Source organism: Muntiacus reevesi, chromosome 15 (assembly GCF_963930625.1).
Source record: "Muntiacus reevesi chromosome 15, mMunRee1.1, whole genome shotgun sequence".
NCBI classification, from domain to species: domain Eukaryota; kingdom Metazoa; phylum Chordata; class Mammalia; order Artiodactyla; family Cervidae; genus Muntiacus; species Muntiacus reevesi.
The window spans coordinates 21,249,362-21,271,522 of record NC_089263.1 but is presented as its reverse complement, the minus strand read 5'-3'; the positions used below and the strand labels follow the sequence as shown (position 1 = coordinate 21,271,522).

Here is a 22,161-nt window from a genome sequence, read left to right as displayed (position 1 = left end):
TGAACCCGTGTCCCCTGCATTGACAGGCAGATTCTTAACCACCAGGGAATCCCACTAATAACTTTTTGAAGTCTGTTTATCTGGCTGTGTTGGGTCTCAGATGCAGCACACAGGATCCTTTGTTACAGTGCATGGATTCCCTAGTTGTGCCCCATGGACTCCGGATTCCCAGACTTTGGGTTCATAGACTCTCTAGTTGTGGTGTGCAGGCTTAGTTGCTCTGCGATATATGAGATCTTAGTTCCCTGACCAGGGATCGAACCATGTCTCCCCTGCGTTGGAAGGTGGTTTCTTAACTACTGCACCCCCAGGGAAGTCCCACTAATAACTTTTCATGTGGCAAAGCTTCCCTATAAGAAAGTCTTTGTATTTAATTCTAATAGAATCCCAGAAGTACTACACTACTAACAATTTGTTCTGAATATAAAGAGACTTAAGAGCATCTCAGAAGTTTTACAAAATTGTTTCTTAAAAGAAGATAGTTAATTTTTATTTAAATGTTCTGTGTTTTTGTTTTTTTTGGTTTTTGCTTTACTATATTGTGAGTTCCTTTGTCAGAGAGTCATACCCAGATTTTAAATTCTTAAAATCATCTTCTGAATTGATTTTGTAATTTACCTTTGCTGTAGACAATTTGGAAAATTCAAGTACAAGTGTACCCTACAGTCTTGTTTCAGTTGTTTAGATGACTGTTAGTCTGTTTCTATGTATTTCTGGATATTTTTATGCAATTATGATCATGCTTTCTATAGTTTATTCTCTGTTCCCAACTCTTATTGCATTCTCATTTTATCGTGTGCTGAGGTATGAATTTTAATATTTTTAAGTTCCTACTCCATTATGAAGGAATTAATTTTTCACCATCTGCCTTTGTGACAAACATCTTTATAGGTAGATATTTCTCTGCATTTATGAGTATAATTAATTAGAGATTTTTTTTTAGTAATAACATTACTAAGTTGAACAGTTAATATTTTTAACATTTTGGATGTTTTTTGGATATGTTGTCCTTTTATGAGCCCTCTAGCAGATGAAAATGCTTGTCTCACCACATATGCAGAGAAGAAAACTATCAAAGTGACTATCAAATGAGCACCATTGACTACCATACCTTTAGTTTTCTGGTTTGGTAACTAGAATTCTTATTTTAACTTCTGTTTCTTTTAAGGTGGAATACAAATTTTTAAAAAACCAACACTGTAAGTTTGTTATTTTTCCTTGTTGAATTTCCTGCTGACCTTTTTTTTACCTTCTTCTTTTTGGCTGAGCATCACGGATTGTGGGGATTCTCCACAAGCAGGGATCCACCCCATGCCTCCTGCATTGGAAGCGTGGAGTGTTAAGCACAGGACCCCCTGGAAAGTCCCCAGACCTTTCTTTTTCCTACTGGCCTGGAAACTACACTGGGCTCTGAAAAATCAAACTACCTTAAAGATAGCTGTGGTTCCTTCCTTTATTAAATAGTTAAAACAAGATATGTAGGTTTTTAATTCATTGTTATCCTATTTCTAATGAATCAAATCTCAGGGAGAAAATGCTTTCAAGTGGGTTTAGACTGGAGATACTACTTAAAGGCAGCTTAAACTGAAATGTTAATGATGGCTGGGAATAGAAATCATTGTAAAGCCATACCTGTATAGTTCTGTATCCCTGTGTACAAAAGTGTGTGTACAGGTGAGAATCCAAATTTAGAATAGCTGTGAAATCAATTTTAACTATATCCTTAAATTCCTTTCCCTTTAAACACAAAAGTACAAGCTGACTTGTAAGTGGTGCTGTTTATTCTTATGCATCAGTTGAGTTTTGGTTTTTACCATCTATCTGGCTATCCTAGACAAAATGTAACTTAAGTACCTTTTCATTTTGACCAAAACCCAGAGAGGGAGAGATCAAATTTATTTAATGTGCCCTTTTAAAAAGGGAATTAATATTTAAAACTAGAGGCTTCTAGGACAGTGCTATAGTTTAAAGTGCTTTAAATCTTCTAGAGTGATTTGAAAAATGTTGTCAAAATATTTTTAGAATTTTGTTTTTAACCTTACAGAACACAATAATGCTAGCTTGCTAAAGTAGAGGAAAGGCCACCGAGTAAGAACTCATCCTCAAAAGAGGGCAGAGGAAATTACATTGATAGCTACTGTCTATTTTTATTTCTTCAGTTTGGAGTGGGGGGAATGCCTCAACTATCTAATATGAGATGTTATAAGTTAGATTAGCAAGATATTTGAAAAGCGTAGTTAAGGAAATCTTAACCAACATTCCTGTTAGGCCAGGGGCCCTGTTAATACTTTTATATCATCATGTCTCTTTCCTTCCTTGCACTTGGCTCACATGATAGTTTATCACTTCTGTGATTATGTAGGTTGTCTTTACCACTAGATTGTAAATCCATACAGGCAGGAGCTATAGCTGATTTTCCTTATTTACCATATTTCTGTTTCCTAGCTAGTGCCTGACTAGCTAGGAGACTAGAATCTCCTTTAATAGGTAAATATATTTTTTAACCCGTTATTTTGGCAGAACTTAAAGTTGGATAGTATCAGTGTTGATAGAGGTGTTCAAAAATGCATAGGAAATGTTATGAGAGGAATATAGAGTAAACTGTTAATTCAGAAACTGTAGAATTGAGGATGGAGAAGTGTTGCAGGAACGTGAAAGTGATCTTTTACTTTTTACACGATTTGTGTGTTGTCTTTTTTAAAAACATAATGTGTATATCCACACTGAGTGTTAGCTTCACCTTGCTCACATTACTTTACTTCTTTTGAGCCTTGGAATCAGTACCTGTAAAATGGGTTTAGTGTCTTCTACATATGGTATTTTTTTAAATTTAATAATATATTTTATTATATTCATTGGTTTTTATTTTTTAGATTTCACATGTAAGTGATATCATACAGTATTTGTCTTTCTCTGACTTATTTCACTTGACATAATACCCTCCAGGTCCATCCAAGTTGTTGCACATGGCAAAATTTTATTCTTTTTTATGGCTGAGTAGTATTCCTGTGTGTGTGTGCGTGTGTGTGTGTGTGCGTGCACATGCGCGCACATATACACCACATCTTTATCCATTCATCTGTTGATGGACATTTGGGTTGCTAATTAAAAAAAAACAAACAAACATGTTCACAGATGCAGAGAACAACTGAACAAACTGGTGGTTACCAGTGTGTATGGAAGGAGAGATAAGATACGGAGTTAAGACATACAAACTGTAATGTATAAAATAAACTACAAGGATATATTGTACAACACAGGGAACATAGCCATATTTTATAACAATTATAAATGGAGCATAACCTTTAAAAATTGTGAATTATTGTGTCATACACCCTTAATAGTGATAAAGACTCCACCTGCTGTTGTAGGAGACACAGGTTTGATCTCTGGGTTGGGAAGACCCCGTGGAGAAGGAAGTGGAAACCCACTGCGGTAATTCTTGGTTGGAGAATCCCATGGACAGACGAGCCTGGTGGGCTACAGTCTGTGGGGTCACCAAGGGTTGGACGTGACTGAGCACGTACCCATGTGCCACACCTGTAGCTTATATAAGATTATACATCAACTATACTTCATTAATATATATATATTATTCAATGTAAAAATATCAACATGTGTTCTATATAGAAAATTATTGAGATATTTTGATTTTTGATTTTTTATACTATGTCTTCAAAATGCAGGAATTTTAAAAATTGAGATAATTGATATAACATTCTATTAGTTTTAGTTGTACAGCCTAGTGATTGGACACATGTTTATTGTGAAATGATATGCGACTTATTCTCATGATATGCATTATATGTTATACTCACAGCTCATCTTGATTTGAACTATACATTTTCATCAGAAATAGTTAGTATGATTTAGGTGTTATAATGTTGAAAATGTAGATTCACGCCTTTAAGTTGTTCTGAAGCATACTGAAAACTTTTCTGGTAACAGACTAGAACTGCCAGATATTTAACTTAAATTTCAATGAATTAAAGTTTAGAATTCATTTCCCACTTGTCACAGCTACTTTTGAAGGGCTCAGCGGCTTCTGAGTTGACGCTGACCGCTCCAGAAGAATGTGTATGAGGCTGGCAGGACAGCGAGCAGCCTCCCCCTCTCCACCTTGGGGCTCTGCAGCCCAGGCATGCTCCTGCCCTTGGCTCTCTAAGAGAGATCGGCGGCTGCCATGTTTCCCGTGGGAATGACTTCCATCCCACTATTCAGTGTCTTGATGGTCAGAAGGCAGAACCACAATGAATATTATGAACTAAGGGATTTGTTATAGGACCTTCTCGTTACACAGTAGAGAGAGGAACAGGGGGTGCTGAAAGACCAGGGTGGTTTCACCAGCCGACTTCCTGAAGCCCTGTACAGGTGGACGGTTGGGGCCCACGGGGCACTCCAGAAAGCTGGGCCCCTCCAGCTGTGGATTTGGGCCTCTGGAGGAGGCGATTGCCGCTGCACCTGGTGGCAGTTCTGCTCACTTCTGTCTTCAGGGCCTGCTGTCAGCAAGAGGAGCGGAGAACAAGCAGAGCTGGATGCTGCCAGCGTCTCTGGGTCTGACCCTCACTGTGTCAGCACTGCTGACCTGATGCCCTCTTACGTTCTCAGCCACTTCCAGGTACAGTGGGCAGAACAGCACTTGGACTTGAGAAGTACAAAGGTGGAAGCGCTGCAGTGGAAAGTAGGAGGGGGCCAACCTTAAGACTCAGGCCATGAAAAGATGCATCTTGTGTGATTGTTCTAGAGACTTTCCACAGGCTGCTCTTTTTCTCATTAAGTAGGGAATGTAGTGTTTAATTTCTGAAAGGCTTGTTCTTTGTAGTACCATCCCCACCTGCTGGAATATCAGGGCTTTGCCACGAAAAGCCTAAGGCTTGGTTATGTCTTGATCACAGGTAGAATTAACCCCATTTTAGTGTGTGCTTTCCAGTTTCTGAATGTAGATGTTTTTTCCATCTTTTTGACTGAAGAAGAAATGAGTACAGTTTAAGGGGAAGAGGGAAAGTATAGAGGTCAATGATTGAGGCTTCTGGAATAGGTTCTAGATAGGGTGTTTCTACTGTGAAGTAAGGGGCTTAGACTAAGTAGACTCCAAACTCTCTTCTGTTTTTAATATTCTGTGGTTTAGTCTAGTTGAATAGGATTTTAATCCTAATTGATATTGTCATTGAACTTCTAACATTAAATTTAAAGTCTCAGTATAGACTTCTGTATAGAAATTTTTAATTTTTCAAATTGATTTCAGGGATATTAAGTTTGAGTTACCTCACCCTTCTTAATAACTTACACTTTTTTTCTGGCTATAGTAATATGTTCACTGTAAAATTTTTGAAGAAAACATATATTAGAAGGAAAAAAATCATATGTAATCCCACTATCCAGTTACAACTACTGTTACTATTTTAGTACCTCTCTCTAATATTTTTAAAACATATTAAAGAGAAAGCTTTCTGAACGTACTATATAGTAATTTGCCTCTTTCTCTTCCTTTTATCTTTCTGTGTCATTAACTTTCTTTTTCAAGGTTGCATAGCATTTTACTTTGTATGATTGATGCATTGTGGGATTCTTAACCTGGGTCCATGGATAGAATTCAGGGAGTCAGATATCTTGGGCAGATAAAAACTTAGATATTTGTTGTCACCAATGTTTAACTGAAATGTAGCATTTCCTCCTAAATGTGTGCACAAAGTCACAATAATACTAGCAGGATCTAATTCTTTGGCAATAATAACCATCAGTAGGATGATCAGACGTTTCCTGTCTGATTCCTTTACAGTCATTGCACATACCTTGAAGTGTTTACATCCATCCGTATGAAATTATCACTACTTTACATATTTTCCATCATACTTAGAAGGTATCTGTTTGTAGGTTTCAGCACATTGCCAAATGGTTCATAGTACAAAAAGTTAAGAATTTCAAATTGTTAGAGATAGTTTACTTAAATAGGTGTCTACTTTAAAGACTAGTAGAAGTACATTTGCCTATATCTGTGATTATTTGGACATAGGATAAATCTCTAAAAGCAAAATTTTTTCATCAAATAGCTATTTTTAAAGCATTTAAGTGCACATGTTAGGTTGCCCTTCAGAAATGTACCAGTTTGCTCTCTTACTTGAAACACCCAATTCTTCTTACTTTTTTTTTTTTTTTCTGCAGATGGTAAAGAATCCACCTGCAATTCGGGAGACCTGGGTTCAATCCCTGAGTTGGAAAGATCCCTGAAGGAGGGAATGGCAACCCACTCCAGTATTCTTGCGTGTAGAATCCCCATGGACAGAGGAGTCTGGCAGGCTGCAGTCCATGGGGTCACTAAGAGTCAGATGCGACTAAGCACAGCACAGGGCATGTGAGATCTTACTTCTCTGACCAGGGATCAAACCCGTGCCCTCTGTGTTGAAAGTGTGGAGTCTTAACCACTGGACCACCAGGGAAGTCCCACACTGTCCTTTTAAAATCACTAGCTTTTATATTCTCTAGAAGCCGATGCTCCCGTGCTTTGGCCACTCTTGAGAGTCCCTTGGACTGCAAGGAGATCAAACCAGTCAATCCTAAAGGAAATCAACCCTTAATATTCATTGGAAGAACTGATGCTGAAGCTCTAATACTTTGGCCACCTTATGCAAAGAACTGACTCATTTGGAAAAGACCCTGATGCTGGAAAAGATCGAAGGCAGGAGGAGAACGGGACGATAGAGGATGAAATGGTTGGATGGCATCACCGACTCAGTGGATACGAGTTTGAGCAAATTCCAGGAGATAGTGAAGGACAGGGAAGTCTGGTGTGCTGCAGTCCATGGGGTTGCAAAAAGTCGGACACAATTGAGCGACCGAGCAACATTATTATTGTTTGGCCCTGTAAGAGGTCTCTAATATGGTATAATGTTCAAGGAACTTCTACAAACCCCAAATTTGAACCAGCATAGCATCAGGGAAAGTAACATTTCATTGTGTTCAGATGTTAGTCACTCAGTTGTGTCCAACTCTTTCCATCCCCATGGACTGTAGCCCACCAGGCTCCTCTGTCCATGGAATTCTCCAGGCAAGAATACTGGAGTGGGTTGCTGTTTCCTTCTCCAGGGGATCTTCCCGACTCAGGGATTGACCTGCAGCTCCTGCATCTCCTCCACTGCTGGCAAATTCTTTACCATCTGAGCCACCAGGGAAGCCTAATTAGGTTATACTAGATTTTAGTGTAACATAAAACTAGTGTAGGGGATACCACATGGACAGCATGCTGTATTCCAGGACTCTGGACTGGAGTCTTGAAAACATTCTGCTTCAGAAACTCCATACCAGAAGCCATAAAGTAGGTGGAGCTAGACTTCAGTCATCAGTCTTCTTTTTTGTTCTCCACCAGGAAGAAATTAAATTGTCAACTTCAAAAACTGTGTATGTACATGGCAGTGGAATCTTGGAAACACCAAAGTGTGAAGTTGACATTTTACTGAATAAGTAGGTGATTGGGGCAAGGATAATAAGAATAGGGAGGAGCTAGTGTTAAGAGTTGAACTCCTGGTAGGATGGGATGGGTTTAGGACAAAGCTCCATGGGAATCTAACTGGTGAGAACAGAATCCATTAATGATTTAATGATGGTAGGAGTGCCAGATCTTGAAAGATGGCTGGAGGATGCATGACACAGAAAAAGTACATAGCATGTAGGAAAAAAAAGGTACGAGTGCTTAGGTTTCCACTGTGGCTGGCTTATTTGTCTGAATCAGCTCAAAGAAACCAACTCTACTGAAGTTGGTTAGAATTACTTGTTTTCAGAAAATAATTTACTGATAAAGCAAGTCTGAGCTGGGGCATATGTGAGTGTAGACCTGAGTCCGAGAAAGTGCCCAGAGTAGGGATGAGGCAGGAAGTTAGGTTGGTCCCTGCATTATGACCCCACCTCTGCCACTTAGCATCTTTGGCACTTTGGCCTTGTCTAAGCCTTGTTTGCTCACTAGTTAAAAAAGAAAGAAAGGGGGGAAAAAAGATTTAACCGGGTGGTCTTCCAGCTCTTTTGCTGCTGACAGGCCATCAGGGACTTTTGTCCAGAGATTCTCAACCTGCCTGTAGCCATTACTTGTTTGGTCAGTCCTTGTTGAGGGGCTTGAATTACACAGAGCAGTCTTAATTTGCAAATGATCACACCTAATTAGAATTAACTTTAGCAGAATGTGGGATGTGTTGGGAGGCTGTTGGTATGAAGCTCACAGAATAGGACAATGTTTTGTCGAGATTCTGTTTCTTTGCTGCCTCTCTCTGAGTTTCATTTTCGCCCTCTGCACAGTTTTGTGTTAACTGAGGAAGGGGCTTCATTCACATCTTTTGGCATCATGAGGTCAGGAAATGCTTCTCCCTCTCCAGTACCCAGTTAGAAAAACCTTAGGGAAGGAGTCTCAGCTTGTCTTGAGCTGTGCCCATACTAGGAGTGGACTCTTGTAGTCACAGGGACGGGTTACTATAACCCAGGTTGACTCAGATGCCCACCTGTGGATCATCACTGTAATGAGTGGTGCAGAAACCAGCAAGAAAGGTGGCATTTGCCGTTAGGACCACTTGGATGGTATAGGAAGAAAAACAGTTCAACAAAAGCCTGGGGTGTAGCAGAATTTTAAAAGCATCATCTTTGGGGAATCATGGACTAGGCAGCAGCAGTCTGAACACTTGCTTGTATATATCCAATTTTAAAAAACAATGTATCCCTCAATGAGATCTGGTTCTCATCACCCACTCTGGTGGTCATTGTCCACCCCCCCACCCCCCACCCCTGCCAAAAAAAGCCAAACCAGAAAATAGTAAGTGTTGGCAAGGATGTAGAGAAATTGAAACACTTGTGCTTTTGCAGAATGCAAAATGGTATAGTTGTTGTGGTAAATAGTATGGTGGTTCCTAAAAAAAAATAAACATAGAATTACCATATGATCCAGCAGTTCCACTTCTAAGTATATATATGTAGAAGAAGTGAACTCAAGGATGGAAAAACCTGTTTGTTTGTATACTGATAGTCATAGCAGCACTGTTCACAGTAGCCAAATGTGGAAGGAAGTAACCCAGATGTCCATGGACAGGTGAATGGATAAACAAAATGTGGTATATACATCCAATGGAAAATTATTCCTTCTTAAAAGGGAAGGAAATTTTGATACATGCTGCAATATGGATAAACTCTGATATTCTGCTAAGTGAAATAAGCCAGACATAAAGGACAAATACTGCATGACTCCACTTCTTGGAGGTACTTGGAATAGTTGAGTTTAGAGACAGAAGATGGTTATCAGGCACTCGGGAAGGGTTAGTGGGGAGTTAGCGTTTGATGGGTATAGAGTTTTATTTTGATATGAAAAAGTTCTGGCAATGGTTAGTGGTAATAGGTGCATAAAAACATGAATGTACTTAATGCCTCTAAATAATACACTTCAAAATGGTTAAAATGTTTAAATAAAAAAGTTTAAAAAAATACAATGTACACCTTGCACGTTTAACTTTGTATCTGTATTTTCATTGGAAAAAGGTATCTAGTGGAATCAAAATTTGTAGAGATTTTTATACTTATTATGTTTAGAAACCTGTAAATTAGCTCTTTAATCATAGAGAATTTCTCATTATTCCTTTTCTCCTTTATTTGTATTTCTAGTCTACTTCTCCCACAGAATTTTATACTAATGAAATGTTACATATAATGAAATCAACAGTCTTCCGTTGATACCATGTTATACTTCTCTGCAACAAAAGCAGTACATAAATTGAAATTTTAAATTATTTCCTGTGACTGAAAGGCTTATAAGTGTTTTGGATTGCTGTGGCCATTGATGGCTAGGACAATTGATTAAGACTATCTAAAGGTTAAAATTTTTGATAAAAATTTTCTTTAGTAATTATTTATTGGAACTGCTTCTTAATGAGATAAATGAGGCATTTTTATAACTCATATAATTTTGGATGACTCACTTATTGCCAGAATGACTCAGGATTTCAACACCAAATACATTCCTATTTTCTGTTTTTACAGATCTGTGCCCTATTGAGCAAACTTGTTCACATAAATAAGTAGAGGGGACATGAAAGCTTTGTTAGAGCAATGTCACTCAATTGTTTGAACTGCTTAACTTATATGCAAAAAATGAGTCATCTATCTATTTTTAGTCATTTACTTGCTGACAGTTCCATTCACTCCTTCATATTTATTGAAGGAATTGGAAACCATCTAACTTGTAAAAAGATTTGTTACTTGAGACATCGGTCATTGAATTTCTCAGTTTGGGGAAAGTATACCAAAAATGCTTAATGGAGATTTCAAATGACTATTGTTATTTTTTCACTTAGAGACCGTGTTTAACTCAGATTACTTAAAGGATTGAGAAGATTAAAATATTGTTAAATTTAAAATACACCTTTACAAATACAATATTTTAAAACAAACAAAAAAAATTTTTTTTGGCTGTAATGTGCAGCTTGCAGAATCTTAATTCCCCAACCAGAGTTTGAACCCAGGCCCTCAGCAGTGAAAGCGTGGAGTCCTAACCATTGGACTGCTAGGGAATTCCCTTAAAATGCTTTCTATCTTATCACTTGCTTTAATTATGTTTTTATGTTTTGTCAACACCTTGGGCCTATAGATTTTAACTTGTTCTGCTTATGGGAGATGTCAACTGTAAAATCTGATTTAATGAAATTGGTTCTTACCATCAAACCAATTACTTCATTCAGATTTGCTTTTTGTCAGAAAAAGTAACTTTATCCCCCCACCACCATTTTATTGTGCCCATTATTGTGAACATTTTCATGCATACAGAAAAGATGAATAAATCGTAAAGTGAGCACCCATAATACTTACCACCTAGATCCTACAATGAACATTTTGTCATATTTGCTTTATGACATGTCTGTTTATATATCCCCCTAATCATTTATTAAGTGTCCTTATATATCCCTCTAACCATTTATTGTAACCCAGGTGGTGCTAGTGGTAAAGAGCCTGTCTGCCAGTGCAGGAGACGTAAGAGACACTGATTTGATCCTTGGGTTGGGAGGATCTCCTAGAGGAGGAAATGGCAACCTACTCCAGTATTCTTGCCTGGAGAACCCCATGGCTGAGGACCCTGGTGGGCTACAGTTCATGGGGTCGCAAAGTGTCATTCGTGACTGAGTGACATGTGCAGTCACACAGCCATTTATCAGTCCATCTCCTTTTATGATGCATTTCAAAGTAAATTGGAGACACGGGTGTAGTTTACTCCTGATCCTTGAGTATGCATGTTGACTCTAACGTTCAGTATTTGTTTAGAGGTTCTTGGAGGTAAAAGTAATAAACAGTGACACGCACAAGACTTGCAGAAGAATGTGTGTCATTAGGTGCATTCTGACAAGTGTGTGGATGAAACTCCCCACAAAATGGACATTGCTATCACTTCAGAAAGTTTCCTTATCCCATTTCCCAATTGGCTCTCACTTTTCTCCCTTGGAGGCCACCACCTTGTTTCACTGTTGATTAGCTTTGCTGCTTCTAGAACTTCAAAGAAGTGGAATCATAATCTGTAGGTACTTTTACATAAGGTTTTTTTCACTCAGGGTAGTGAGATTCATCTCTGTTGTTGCATCTTGTTTTAGTTGCAGTTTCTTCTGACACTTTGTGACCCCATTGAATGTAGCTTGCCAGGCTCCTCTGTCCATGGGATTTTCCAGGCAAGAATACTGGAGTGGGTTCCATCTCCTTCTCCAGGGCATCTTCCCAGCGCAGAGATTGAACCCATGTCTCCTGTATTGGCAGGCGGTTCTTTACCACTGAACCACCTGGGAAGGCTGTTGTTGCATGCATCAGTAGTCTGTTCCTTTTTATTGCTGAGAAATATTCTAGCATATATGTATAAACACCACATTTTATTTTCCTGTTAATGGTCACTTGAGCTCTTTCCAGGTTTTGGTGATCAAGCATAAAGCTTCTGTCACTATTCATGTGCAGGTCTCCTTGTAGACATACCCTTTCATTTTTTTGGTTGAATACCTTGGAGTAGAATTGCTGGGTCATAGAATTGTATATGTTTAGTTGTATAAAACATCAGCAGAGCTTTTCTAAAAGCGACTGAACCATCATACAATAATGTATGGAAGTTCTGATCGGCAACACCAAATGTTGGCAAACTGTGGAGCAGTCTGTTTTAATTTTAGCCATCTGGTGAGTATGCAGTGGTATCTCATTGTGGTTAAATTTGCATTTCTTTGATGACTAATAATGCTGAGCGGTTTTCAGGTGCTTACTGTCCAGTTGTGTATCTGTGTGTGAGATGCCTTTTTGAGGATTCTGGGCTCTTTTAAGTGTGCTTTTTAAAATTTTTTTTTCTTTTGAGTTGTTAAGATTTCTTATATACTCTAGATACTAGCTATTTGTTAGGTATGGTTGCAGATGTTTTCTACCATTTTGTAGCTTGCATAATTATTTTCTTAATGGTGTCTTGATGAGCAGACATTTTTAAGCAGACATAAGTCCTGTGTATCAAAACTTTCTCTGATGATGATTGCTTTCTGTGTCCTCCGTAAGAAACCTTGTTATGCATCCCCCCACCCAAGCTCACAAAGATAGTCTACATTTTCTTAGAGAAGTTTTAAGAAGTTAAAACTTTTAGATCTCTCTGATTCATACTAATGTTTGTATATGGTGTGGGTTGGAGATCAAGGTTCATTTCCTACCCCCCAGTGATATTTGGTTGTTCAAGCACCATTTGTTTAAAAAGCCCTCCTCCCTGAATAACCTGAAGGCATGTATATTATTGGGGTTTCATTGAATATGTGAATCAATTTGGTAGGAATTAGCTTTTTAATAGTATTGAACTTTCCACTTTGTGAACACGGTGTATGCCATTTTAAAATTTAAACATTGTTAGTATTTGTTTCCAGAAACATTATAGAAATCGTTTTGAAATAAATTGCAGAATTCATTGGAAGATTATTAGTGGGGTCAAGACTAAAATAAGCCAATGATTGTACTTTTGTGGTCAGAAGTACAAAGTGAACCTGGTTTCTCTCGTACCTTGACCTGTGATGTGACTTAGGGTGAAGCCGAAATTACAGGGAAGGTTTCCTTGAGCATCTGTGCTTCATGCATTCTCTATCTTCTGAACTACTGTAATTAACTCAGGTTAACAGCACATTGTCTCTTAAAGTGTGAACTTCCAGGGGGTTGTGATTGACTCAAGTTTAGCCTTTAAAGTTTGGTGATGAGTGTGAGGAAAGATTAATAAGTAAGCTGCAGCCTGAAGATAGGCTTTGATGAGAGAGGCAGCAGGAAACTGGTCAGGGCACTGTTGGGGAGAATGAACACTGTGAGGAGGGGTGTTGAGTAAGAATGAGGTGAACTACCTGGAAGAGAGAGAATAGGGTAGGAAGACCATTTTAAACTCGGACTGCTCAAAGTGTGGTCAGCACATGAGTAGTGTAGGCATCACTTGGGAGTAGGTTAAGAACACAGATTCCAGGGCCCAGCCCACACCTACTGAGGCAGGGTCAGTGTTGTCGATTCCCAGGTCATCCCTATGCCCTTGAAAGTCTGAGAAGCACTGCCTTAGAGCCACATGCAGTCTTCCTGGCGTGAGTGGTCAAGGGCCCCAGTGCACACAGTGGTCGACATGATATTGACAGGTGTCTGACTTCTTGCATGGTGGCTCTTTCGCTTCAGGTTACCAAAATGGATTTACAGAATCGTTTCTATTTTCCTGATTTGGCAGAAGTGGCAGGGTTGGGGGATAGTCTTTCAAATGGTCTTTTTAGAAATACATTCTTAGAAATGCCACTTTATGAGCTTTAAAAAAAACTTTTAAGAACAGGAAACATTGATTTAATTAGCCTCAGCTTACTATAAAGTCAGTTATTCAGAAGAAATCTAATGGGGACCAGTGATGCAGTGTCCTTCTCGCCTGTTCCCAGGGACAGGATTTGGAGGTGAAGCTGAGATTTTGTAAAAGAGTTCAAGTGTGGTTGCTGTATAGACTGTAATAGTGTGCTTGTCGAAAGTCTAAAAAGGAAAAAGAAAGGAGAACACCACTTTGGTGATACTGTTTGTACAATGACTAAAGGAGGATAAATCCATGAATGGCCTGCTACCCTCACACATTAAGCTGTGTTCCCTTAACAACATCTGTCAACAAACAACATTTTCACATAGTTACAGTCATGATGTAGATGCAGCTTTGTAGTCTGTTAAGTCATTTAACATATTTCTCTGCCCCCAAACCCTCCTCTTCCCTCCTTATCCATCTGCTTTTATGCCGTCTTCCTCCTCCTTCCTTTCTTCCCATATACCCTTGACCACTTCACTAGCTCTGATCTCTGGTTCATCCTGAGCTCTTTACCACATTAATTATTGTTTAACAGTGTAAAGAGATGGTTCACTACACTCCTGAGCATCTGTTTCATTGATGAAATCAGTTTCATTTTCCTGCCTCAGTTCTTCCTGGCTTGGTTGGCCCAAACTAACCTTGCTTATCTTCTCTCCTGTTAACTCATCTGAACTAGATCCTCTTTCCCCTAGGATCAGTTCATGCGGCATCTGTTCTGTGAAGCCAGCTTGTGTATCCTGGGGGCCTCAACTGACTTCTTGCAAGCACCATGGACCTTATACTATGGAACCTGCCTAATGGTTTCATAAATAGAGGCCTGAAGTCACTCTTCTCTCCTTGTTTCACCTCCTTAGTTGCCAGATGCTCAAGAATGATAGTTGCAGAGGACCATAAGCAATGTCATGCCAAGTCTTGTTGACAAAGGAGTCATCAGCGGACAGACAGGTTCTTAGACTGAGGATGGAAAAGATTAGAGGTGAGGCTGTACTCCTCTGGAGGGCTTCCCAGGAGGTTCAGTGGTAAAGAAACTGCCTGCCAATGCAAGGAGACCCAGGTTTGATTCCTCTGTCAGGAAGATCCCCTGGAGGAGGAAATGGCAACCCACCTGTGTTCTTGCCTGGAGAATTCCATGGACAGAGGAGTCTGGTGGGCTACAGTCCATGGGGTTGCAGAGAGTTGGATAAGACTGAGCATGCCTGCATGCATACAACTCTGAGCCCTAGAATTAGAGCCCTTGGGTCACCTCTGCATTTTGATATCCTCAGCAGTCATTCTGTTCTAGACTGTGACAAACTTTGGACTTTGGGTCAGTTTACTTGAGTTTTTCAGTTGCTAAGAAATTTGGCCGATTATGAAGAAAGTAACATATTTTCAAAGGGAGATCATTTTAAAATTCTGAACCAAATCAAGAAACTTAATCATAAATGTTGCGTAGGTATTGATATGGAAACTTGCAGGGTTAGGGTTGATATAGAAGGTGTTTAAGCTGAGAGTCTTTGTTCAAAGATTGCCTTAGAAGTAGTCTCACCTCATCATGTGCTGGTTCCAAGCTTTTAGTATCTTCGGAGTGTCTGGTGTGTGCTTGGCTAAAGATTACAAGGACTATCCTCCAATAAAAGAGGTCAAGTTCCTGCCCAGCATCGGATGTGAGTTTGAGAAGCAAAGACAGGCTTTCCTCAGTAAAATCAGTCTTTGAATTTCACACCTTTCAGCTTACTGAGCATTCGTCCATGTTGACAGTTTGCTTCTCAGACTTTCTGTCAATACAGATCGAAGGGGTAGAGCACAGTGGGTAAATTTGTAGAGCTAGGATCATTAGAAAAGAGGCTTTGGGGGTAAAATGTTTCTGAACTCAAATAGCCACAGATAAGACTGAATCATGCCTGCCAGTCCACCTAGGACAGTGTTTGAACTTGCTGCATTGGTAGGGTTATTAATATTTGCCCCCTTTCTCTCTCAGAAGTGCCTTGGTTTGGATGATAAATAATATGGTCACCTACTGAAAGCAAAATACCAATACAAAACTTTGTGCCAGACACTGTACCAAACTCTGTATGTAATCCTCAACAAAACACCTGAGAGATAGCTGCTGTTGCCACTTTACAGGTGAAGGATGCTCAGAAAGGTTTAGTAACTTGACTTGAGATCACGAAATGGCAGATCTTGTGAGTAAAGCAAGATCTATAAAACTTTTAAAGCCACTTAATTTTTCCTAGCCTACCACACTAAAGGTTTAACAGGTATGTCTTCTGTTAATTGGAGGAACTAGTGAAGGAATTCTACAATGGTAGTGCAAGCCTTTATCTGAAAGAAACAGTGGAATGGAGAATGTCTGGATAAAGGTAAAGGTGATGTGTCAGTGGGAGTGCTGGCAGTAAAAGGAGAGGTATGCTGTACTGAGACCGCCAAGCTCCTGGATGGCTTGCAGCCACTTGTTCCTAAGTGACCTTTAATGGTCACTCATTTGAAAAGACCCTGATGCTGGGAAAGATCGAGGGCAGGAAGAAAAGGGGACAACAGAGGATGAGATGGTTGGATGGCATCACCGACTCAATGGACATGAGTTTGAGTAAATTCTGGGAGTTGGTAATGAACAGGGAGGCCTGGCGTGCTGCGATTCATGGCGTTGCAAAGAGTTGGACACGACTGAGTGACTGAACTGAACTGACCTTTAATGGACCTGCTGCTCAGGACTGGAGTCTTTCTGCTTGGGTTTGGAAGTTTGTGGTAGTTGTATAGACCAGTGCTACTCAGACTTTTATGTGAATTAATGTAAACTGGGAATCTTATTAAGATGTAGTTTAATTCCATAAGTCTTAGGTGGGGGCTGAGAGGCTGTATAACAAGATTCTGGTGATACTGATTTTGTTGGTCGGCCACGCTAGACTTTGGGTAGCAAGAGCATAGTTGATGGCTAGATTCTCTCTGCCTGTGGCATGGAGTCCCCATAAACACAAAGGCCCTGATTTTAGCCGGGGATGGGAGAAATGATTGCTTCTAGATGTGGGTGTGCTCACGGTGTGGTGGAAGGGACCATACAGAGAGTTTGTAAGGGGGAATGGGCACTTACATGTGGATGTTTTTAAAGGAAGCATTGTGTTTTATAACTATTACATATGGATTATTTTTAAAGTATATCGTAAGCTTGGGGTAAGAGTGGACAGAGAAGCTGGTGGGGGCATGGTCTGGGGTGGGGGCAGCACCAGTATGGGTGGGTTCTTGCTCAGCCTGTGCAGTGGTGAAGAGGTTTTGACAGACACAGGTTTGGAGCAGGCAGAGTATCTACAGCCAGACAGGAATAACGAGGATGGATGACACAGCAGCAAAGCTCGTTTAAAAAAAAAAAAAACAACCCTCCAAGAGGAGGAGTCCCTCTCACAGACTGGCCGTTCTCCCCTTCTCGGCTGTGCCTGAGCGCCTGTGGACAGAAAGGGACACTCTGGAGGCTCTGGCCAGCCGTTCCTGTGGCTAACAGCAGTAGCTCCCACTCTGCCCACCTTGTACCCTGTCCGGGGTGGTCCCAGGTGGGCATGCTTCCTATGTCTGGTTGCTCATCGCTGTAGCATGGCGGAGCGAGCAGGGTCCCTGGTCTCAGTGTGAGCAGCCTGCCTGCCATGCAGCTGGGACCCTAACTGTACCCTCCTGTCTAAGGACGAGGCCTTGTGACTGGAGGTCATGTTGGAAGAGACGCATATAGGGGAGTACGTTGGCAGATGGGAAGTGGCAGAGGTCCCAGAGGCTCTGGGCAGAGCTGGACTTGGTGCTGGGGCTGTGACTGGTCATGGGAATAGGGCTGTGGTCCCAAGCAGCTCCCCTGCCTGGAGAGAGGGTCTGGGTAGCCAGAGGCACCAGAGCCCCTCCCGTGGCCGGTGTGCTCTGGAGGAGCAGGGCCAGGGGCTGTGAGCTCCCAAACCTGGGACTTCTGACAAGGCACATACTACCTCCGAGATCGCTTCTGCTGTTTTGGTCTGATCAGACTCTGTGAGGGGAGTGTTTCCTCGTCTGTGCCTGCAGTTGCAGGAGGGGGAGCTGGTCCTGCTATGAGATTGATGCCCACCCTTTTGGAGTGAGGGAACTTGGGAATAGGGAGTATGTGTCCTACTCAGGGGACTTCCCTGGTGGCTCAGATGGTAAAGAATTTGCCCGCAATGCAGGAGACCTGGGTTCAATCCCTGGGTTGGGAAGATCCCCTGGAGTAGGGCATGGCAACCCACTCCAGAATTCTTGCCTGGAGAGTCCCCATGGACAGAGGAACCTGGCAGGCTACAGTTCAAGGGGTCCCACAGAGTCGAACACAACTGAGCGATTGAGCACATCCTTGTCAGGACAGATCTTACTCTGGCGTTTGGGTGGCCCAATGACTCCCCTGCCCTCTGCTGAAACTGACCCCTTTCTTGGTGATCAGCTGCTGCTGACAAGCCTGGAGCACCGGGTGTCGTTCCCCAGGGTCCGAGCGAGCTGTGTTTTCTGAAGCCTGTCCCATCCCTGCCGGTAAACACTGCTGTGTCAGGGTAGGGCTCAGGGGCCACTTGGAGCACACAGATTTTTGCTAGCAGAATTGTGAAGCTTTGCATCGGGCTGCAAAACCAGGGCTTGAGCAAGCAGCTGGAGAGAGTCCAGGACTAGAGTGTTTTTGGGTTTGGGGGCGGAGAGCAGAGGGAGGGGAGGGAGGGGCAGGAGGGCAGAGCTGGCCGACCAAGCAGCCTGAGCTTCGGCTCCGCTGTCAGCAGAGAGGACTTCAGTCGTGCCTCGGGCCGCTTGGCCACCATTGCTGGAGACCGGAGGGCGCTGCCTCGCAGCCAGACTTACCAGCACCGCACCCGGACTGTTCCCAGCGGCTGTTGTGCCGTCTCTTCCCTGGGAGGCAAGTCCCCTCCCTGCCGTCCCCTGCTCCTCCCCGCTCTCTGAGGGGTGATGCCGCTCTCCATTGCACGGCTCAGCCGGCTGATGTCACTGGCAGCGGGGAGCATCAGCAGCCTGATCACATGCTGGCCCAGTCTGTAATGCAGACGGGATAGGGGTGTGTGTGTGGGGAGGGGGCTGTATGGCAGCCGCTCCTGCTTTAACACCCCCAAAAGTGCAGAGGCAGTGGCTGCAGCATCCGGCCAGCTTGGATGTCTGGTCTTCAAGCCTGAGGAAACTATTCTTAGTATTATTTATTGTTGATAATCCTGGGGAAACAGCCCTTAACTCTGGGCTTCTGGTGTTTTCCTGTTCAAAGCAGACTTCCAGGACTCAGAAGAAACAGTCACAAGCAGGATGCTTTTCCCCACCTCTGCGCAAGATTCTTCCCGTGGCCTCCCAGATGCAAATGACTTGTGCCTTGGCCTGCAGTCCCTGAACCTCACAGGCTGGGACCGACCCTGGAGCACCCAGGACTCAGACTCCTCAGCCCAGAGCAGCACACACTCGGGTGAGTGCCGGAAGATGAGCTGGCGGGGGGAGGGGGCGCATGGGGTGTGGAGCAAGGATATCCACAGCAACAGTTGTTCTCTTCCCCTTTGCATCCCCCACCGCCCCCCCCCACCATACAACATGGAGCTGTTTTGCAAAAGATGGAAATGCTGGCTGTGAGTGTGGCAGGACAGATGGTGGCTCGTAAAGGCAGGCACCGCTTTCCCACTTACCCTGATAAATTCCCTGGAGTTGTTAGTCTGTACCTGAAGTGGCCCTGAGAAGGGTCCCCAAGGTGATAGCCTTATGCAGAAAAGATCCAGCAAAGCCCCTAGTGCCCAGGCCTGCCTTGGAGATGATGAAGCAAAACACTTTTAGGCGGGGGAGGGGACTTTAGGGGCTGATGACTGGATGTCCAGATTCTGTTTCCCAGTGGCTTTTAAAACTAGGGGGCTCTGTGTAAAGGATGGGTGGTCCCTGAATCATGGCGAGGGAAGAATTTTAGCCATAAGTGAGGCTGGGTAATCCTAGGGTATTGGAATTGGCTTCACATAAGGCTGAGAGCATTGATCCTGGAAAAGGGGGTAGGCAGGGTGAGCCGGGTGGAGTAACTCTGAGCTATGGAGGCCTTTTTTCTTTCTCTTTTTCTTTGTGTTAAGGGTGTCCAAGTGGATGAAGGAAGAGCCATTCCCCTTAGGGTCGCTTGTCATCCTGGAAGAATTCGATGGGGACAGATTGAAGGGGGCTTCTTGGCAACCCCTCTAACTGTTTCTGCTCAGACTTCCCCACTGCCCATTAATTTCCCTCTCATGGTTCAAGGGGGTGGGTTGGCCAGACGCAAATCCTGGAGCATTCAGGAAGAAATGTGAACTTAAGAAATAACTGTAACTATACATAAAAATCTTAAGTATTTTGCTTTATGTGAGTTACACCTTAATAAGGAGCATCTTGGCAGCAGATACTTTAAATGATGGAAAGCGAGGGTGGGGGCAGCCATTTACCATTGGTGCTGACAGTGGGGTTCACGGAGCCTGCTGTCCCCCGCTACCACCTCCGCTCCAGAACCTGGCAGCGAGGTTCCTCTGGCCTCCACCCTGTTTGGCGCAAGTCTTTTTTTAGAATGCTTTGCAGAGCCTAGGACTGTTGTGTCTGTTGGCATTTCAGTGCCCAGTTGTTTTGGTAAATCCCATTTGATTGGGGGGATGGGGGTAGAGGCTGGGTTTTTTTTTTTTTTTTTTCCTTCTCTCAGGTGAGGAAGAGCTTTACCTTAAGTAACTACCTCTGGGTTAAGGTAGACTTTCTAGAAGTACTAGCCTTTAGCTGACTCAGGATTTTCCCTGGGCTGGGAACTGTGGTGTCACTGCTTGGTGTCCTATGCCTGGATATCTCGGCTTTAAGGCCGTGGTAGTTTGTTTCACATTGGTACCCTGAAGCCGGCCAGGGGGTGGGGGGCGTGTGAATCTGACCTTGTCCCCACCCTCAATGCTGACTGAGCAGAAGACCGAAGAGCCCACTGCACAGGAGGTGACCAGGGCACCGTCCTTCCCTGGTCTCACATTGGGTGTGGCCCTTCCTTGGCTCTGGCTTCTCTTAGCTACAGGGGCCCTTCTGGAATGTATTATAGCACATAGAAATGCAGGGGAGGCCAACTTGGGGTTTGGAGAGGTTGGCCTGAAAGTCATTCTGAAATCAGGCTGAAAAAAAAAAAAAACTTGTGTCCAGCCACAGTTGCCTCGGCTTCCCCAGCAGCCCACCTGCCTGTGCTCGTAGCTCTGTCTCTAAAGTGGAGATGGATTTACTTCCCCATATCCCAAGCCCACTTTAGTTATAAATATTATGTGATTTTCTGCATCAGAGAGATCCTATACTCTGTGGCCCTAGCATCCATGGGGAACTCAGGTTATTCCAGTGGTACGATTTAAATGGCCCTGGGCAGGGTTAGTGTGGGTATTGTCTTCCTTTCCGAGGGCTGAGGACACACCCACCCATCCCTGATCCCCATGTTATCCTTGGACTTGGGAGCTGGGGTGATGGCCATCTCTCTTCTTTCCCTGAGCCCTGGGCCTTCTTGGAAAGCCCACGGGAGGGTACTGCCTCCTGGAGTGGGACGCAGCCCTCCCACCAGCCAGCTGCACCCTTGCCAGCGATGCGGGAACATGCAGCCCACATTCCAGTGCCTACACTGCCTTCCCATCTGAAGAGCAGCCAACTCGGTTTCTCCAGGGAGGGAGGAGGCATTTCAGCAGCTCTGGACAATCGGGGAGTCGTCCTTGCAGACAGCCTGGTACCTTGCTGTTTCTGTGAGGAGCTCATGGTGCAGGCTTCTTCCTTGAGCTCTGCTGGGTGATATATTGCCCCATGTGACTGTTGGCTCACATCTGACCATTTTCTACAACTCTGAGGTTGAGCAGCATGTAGGGGGCAAGGTTGGAGGTAGCAGGGCTCTTGCCGGAGAAATCTTGGCTAAATTCATTCAACACATACTGAGCACTGGCTGTGTGCCAGGCACTATGTTAGGCACTGAAGGTGCACCAGTGATAAAATTGTTTCCCTTAAAAGTGCCCTTGACTGTTGAGGAGAAATAAATGGGATATATACTGAATACAACATGGCAGCTGCTCTGCTCAGGGGCTCCATTTTCTCCCCTAAGGAATTTTTTGGCATTGGGGCAACATTTTATTGGATTCTCCCATGGGGACCTGTCTCCGGGGGCTGGAGTCATTCTGCCTTGTGGGTTTCATTGGCCTGGGGGACCTGCAGGAAGACCCTGGGGTGGAATCTGTTTTTGAGCTTTGTGCCTGCAAGGCCAGCATTGGTTGGGGTGTGGTGCTGTGTGAGGCACCTCCCTTCCAGACTGTGCCTACCCATGAGGCCTCAACTCAGGCTGGGAAGGAAGCCTTCCTGCCCATGAGGGCAAGATGAACGTTGGAAGTGACCCCAGT

The 22,161-nt window shown here is 43.0% G+C and overlaps 1 protein-coding gene across 5 annotated transcripts in view; it reads left to right on the top strand.

The window, feature by feature from the left end:
- The window catches only part of CPEB1 (cytoplasmic polyadenylation element binding protein 1), a 108,720-nt gene that overhangs the window by 65,135 nt on the left and 21,424 nt on the right, over positions 1–22,161 (top strand). For 3 of the 5 annotated variants that reach the window (XM_065906114.1, XM_065906112.1, XM_065906111.1), the window contains exon 3: positions 19,047–19,238. In XM_065906114.1, the coding sequence (XP_065762186.1) occupies positions 19,047–19,238 (192 nt within the window). Of the gene's footprint in view, positions 1–18,568; positions 18,690–19,046; positions 19,239–22,161 lie in introns of those variants that run through there. The other 2 variants (XM_065906115.1, XM_065906113.1) reach the window with 2 other exon arrangements.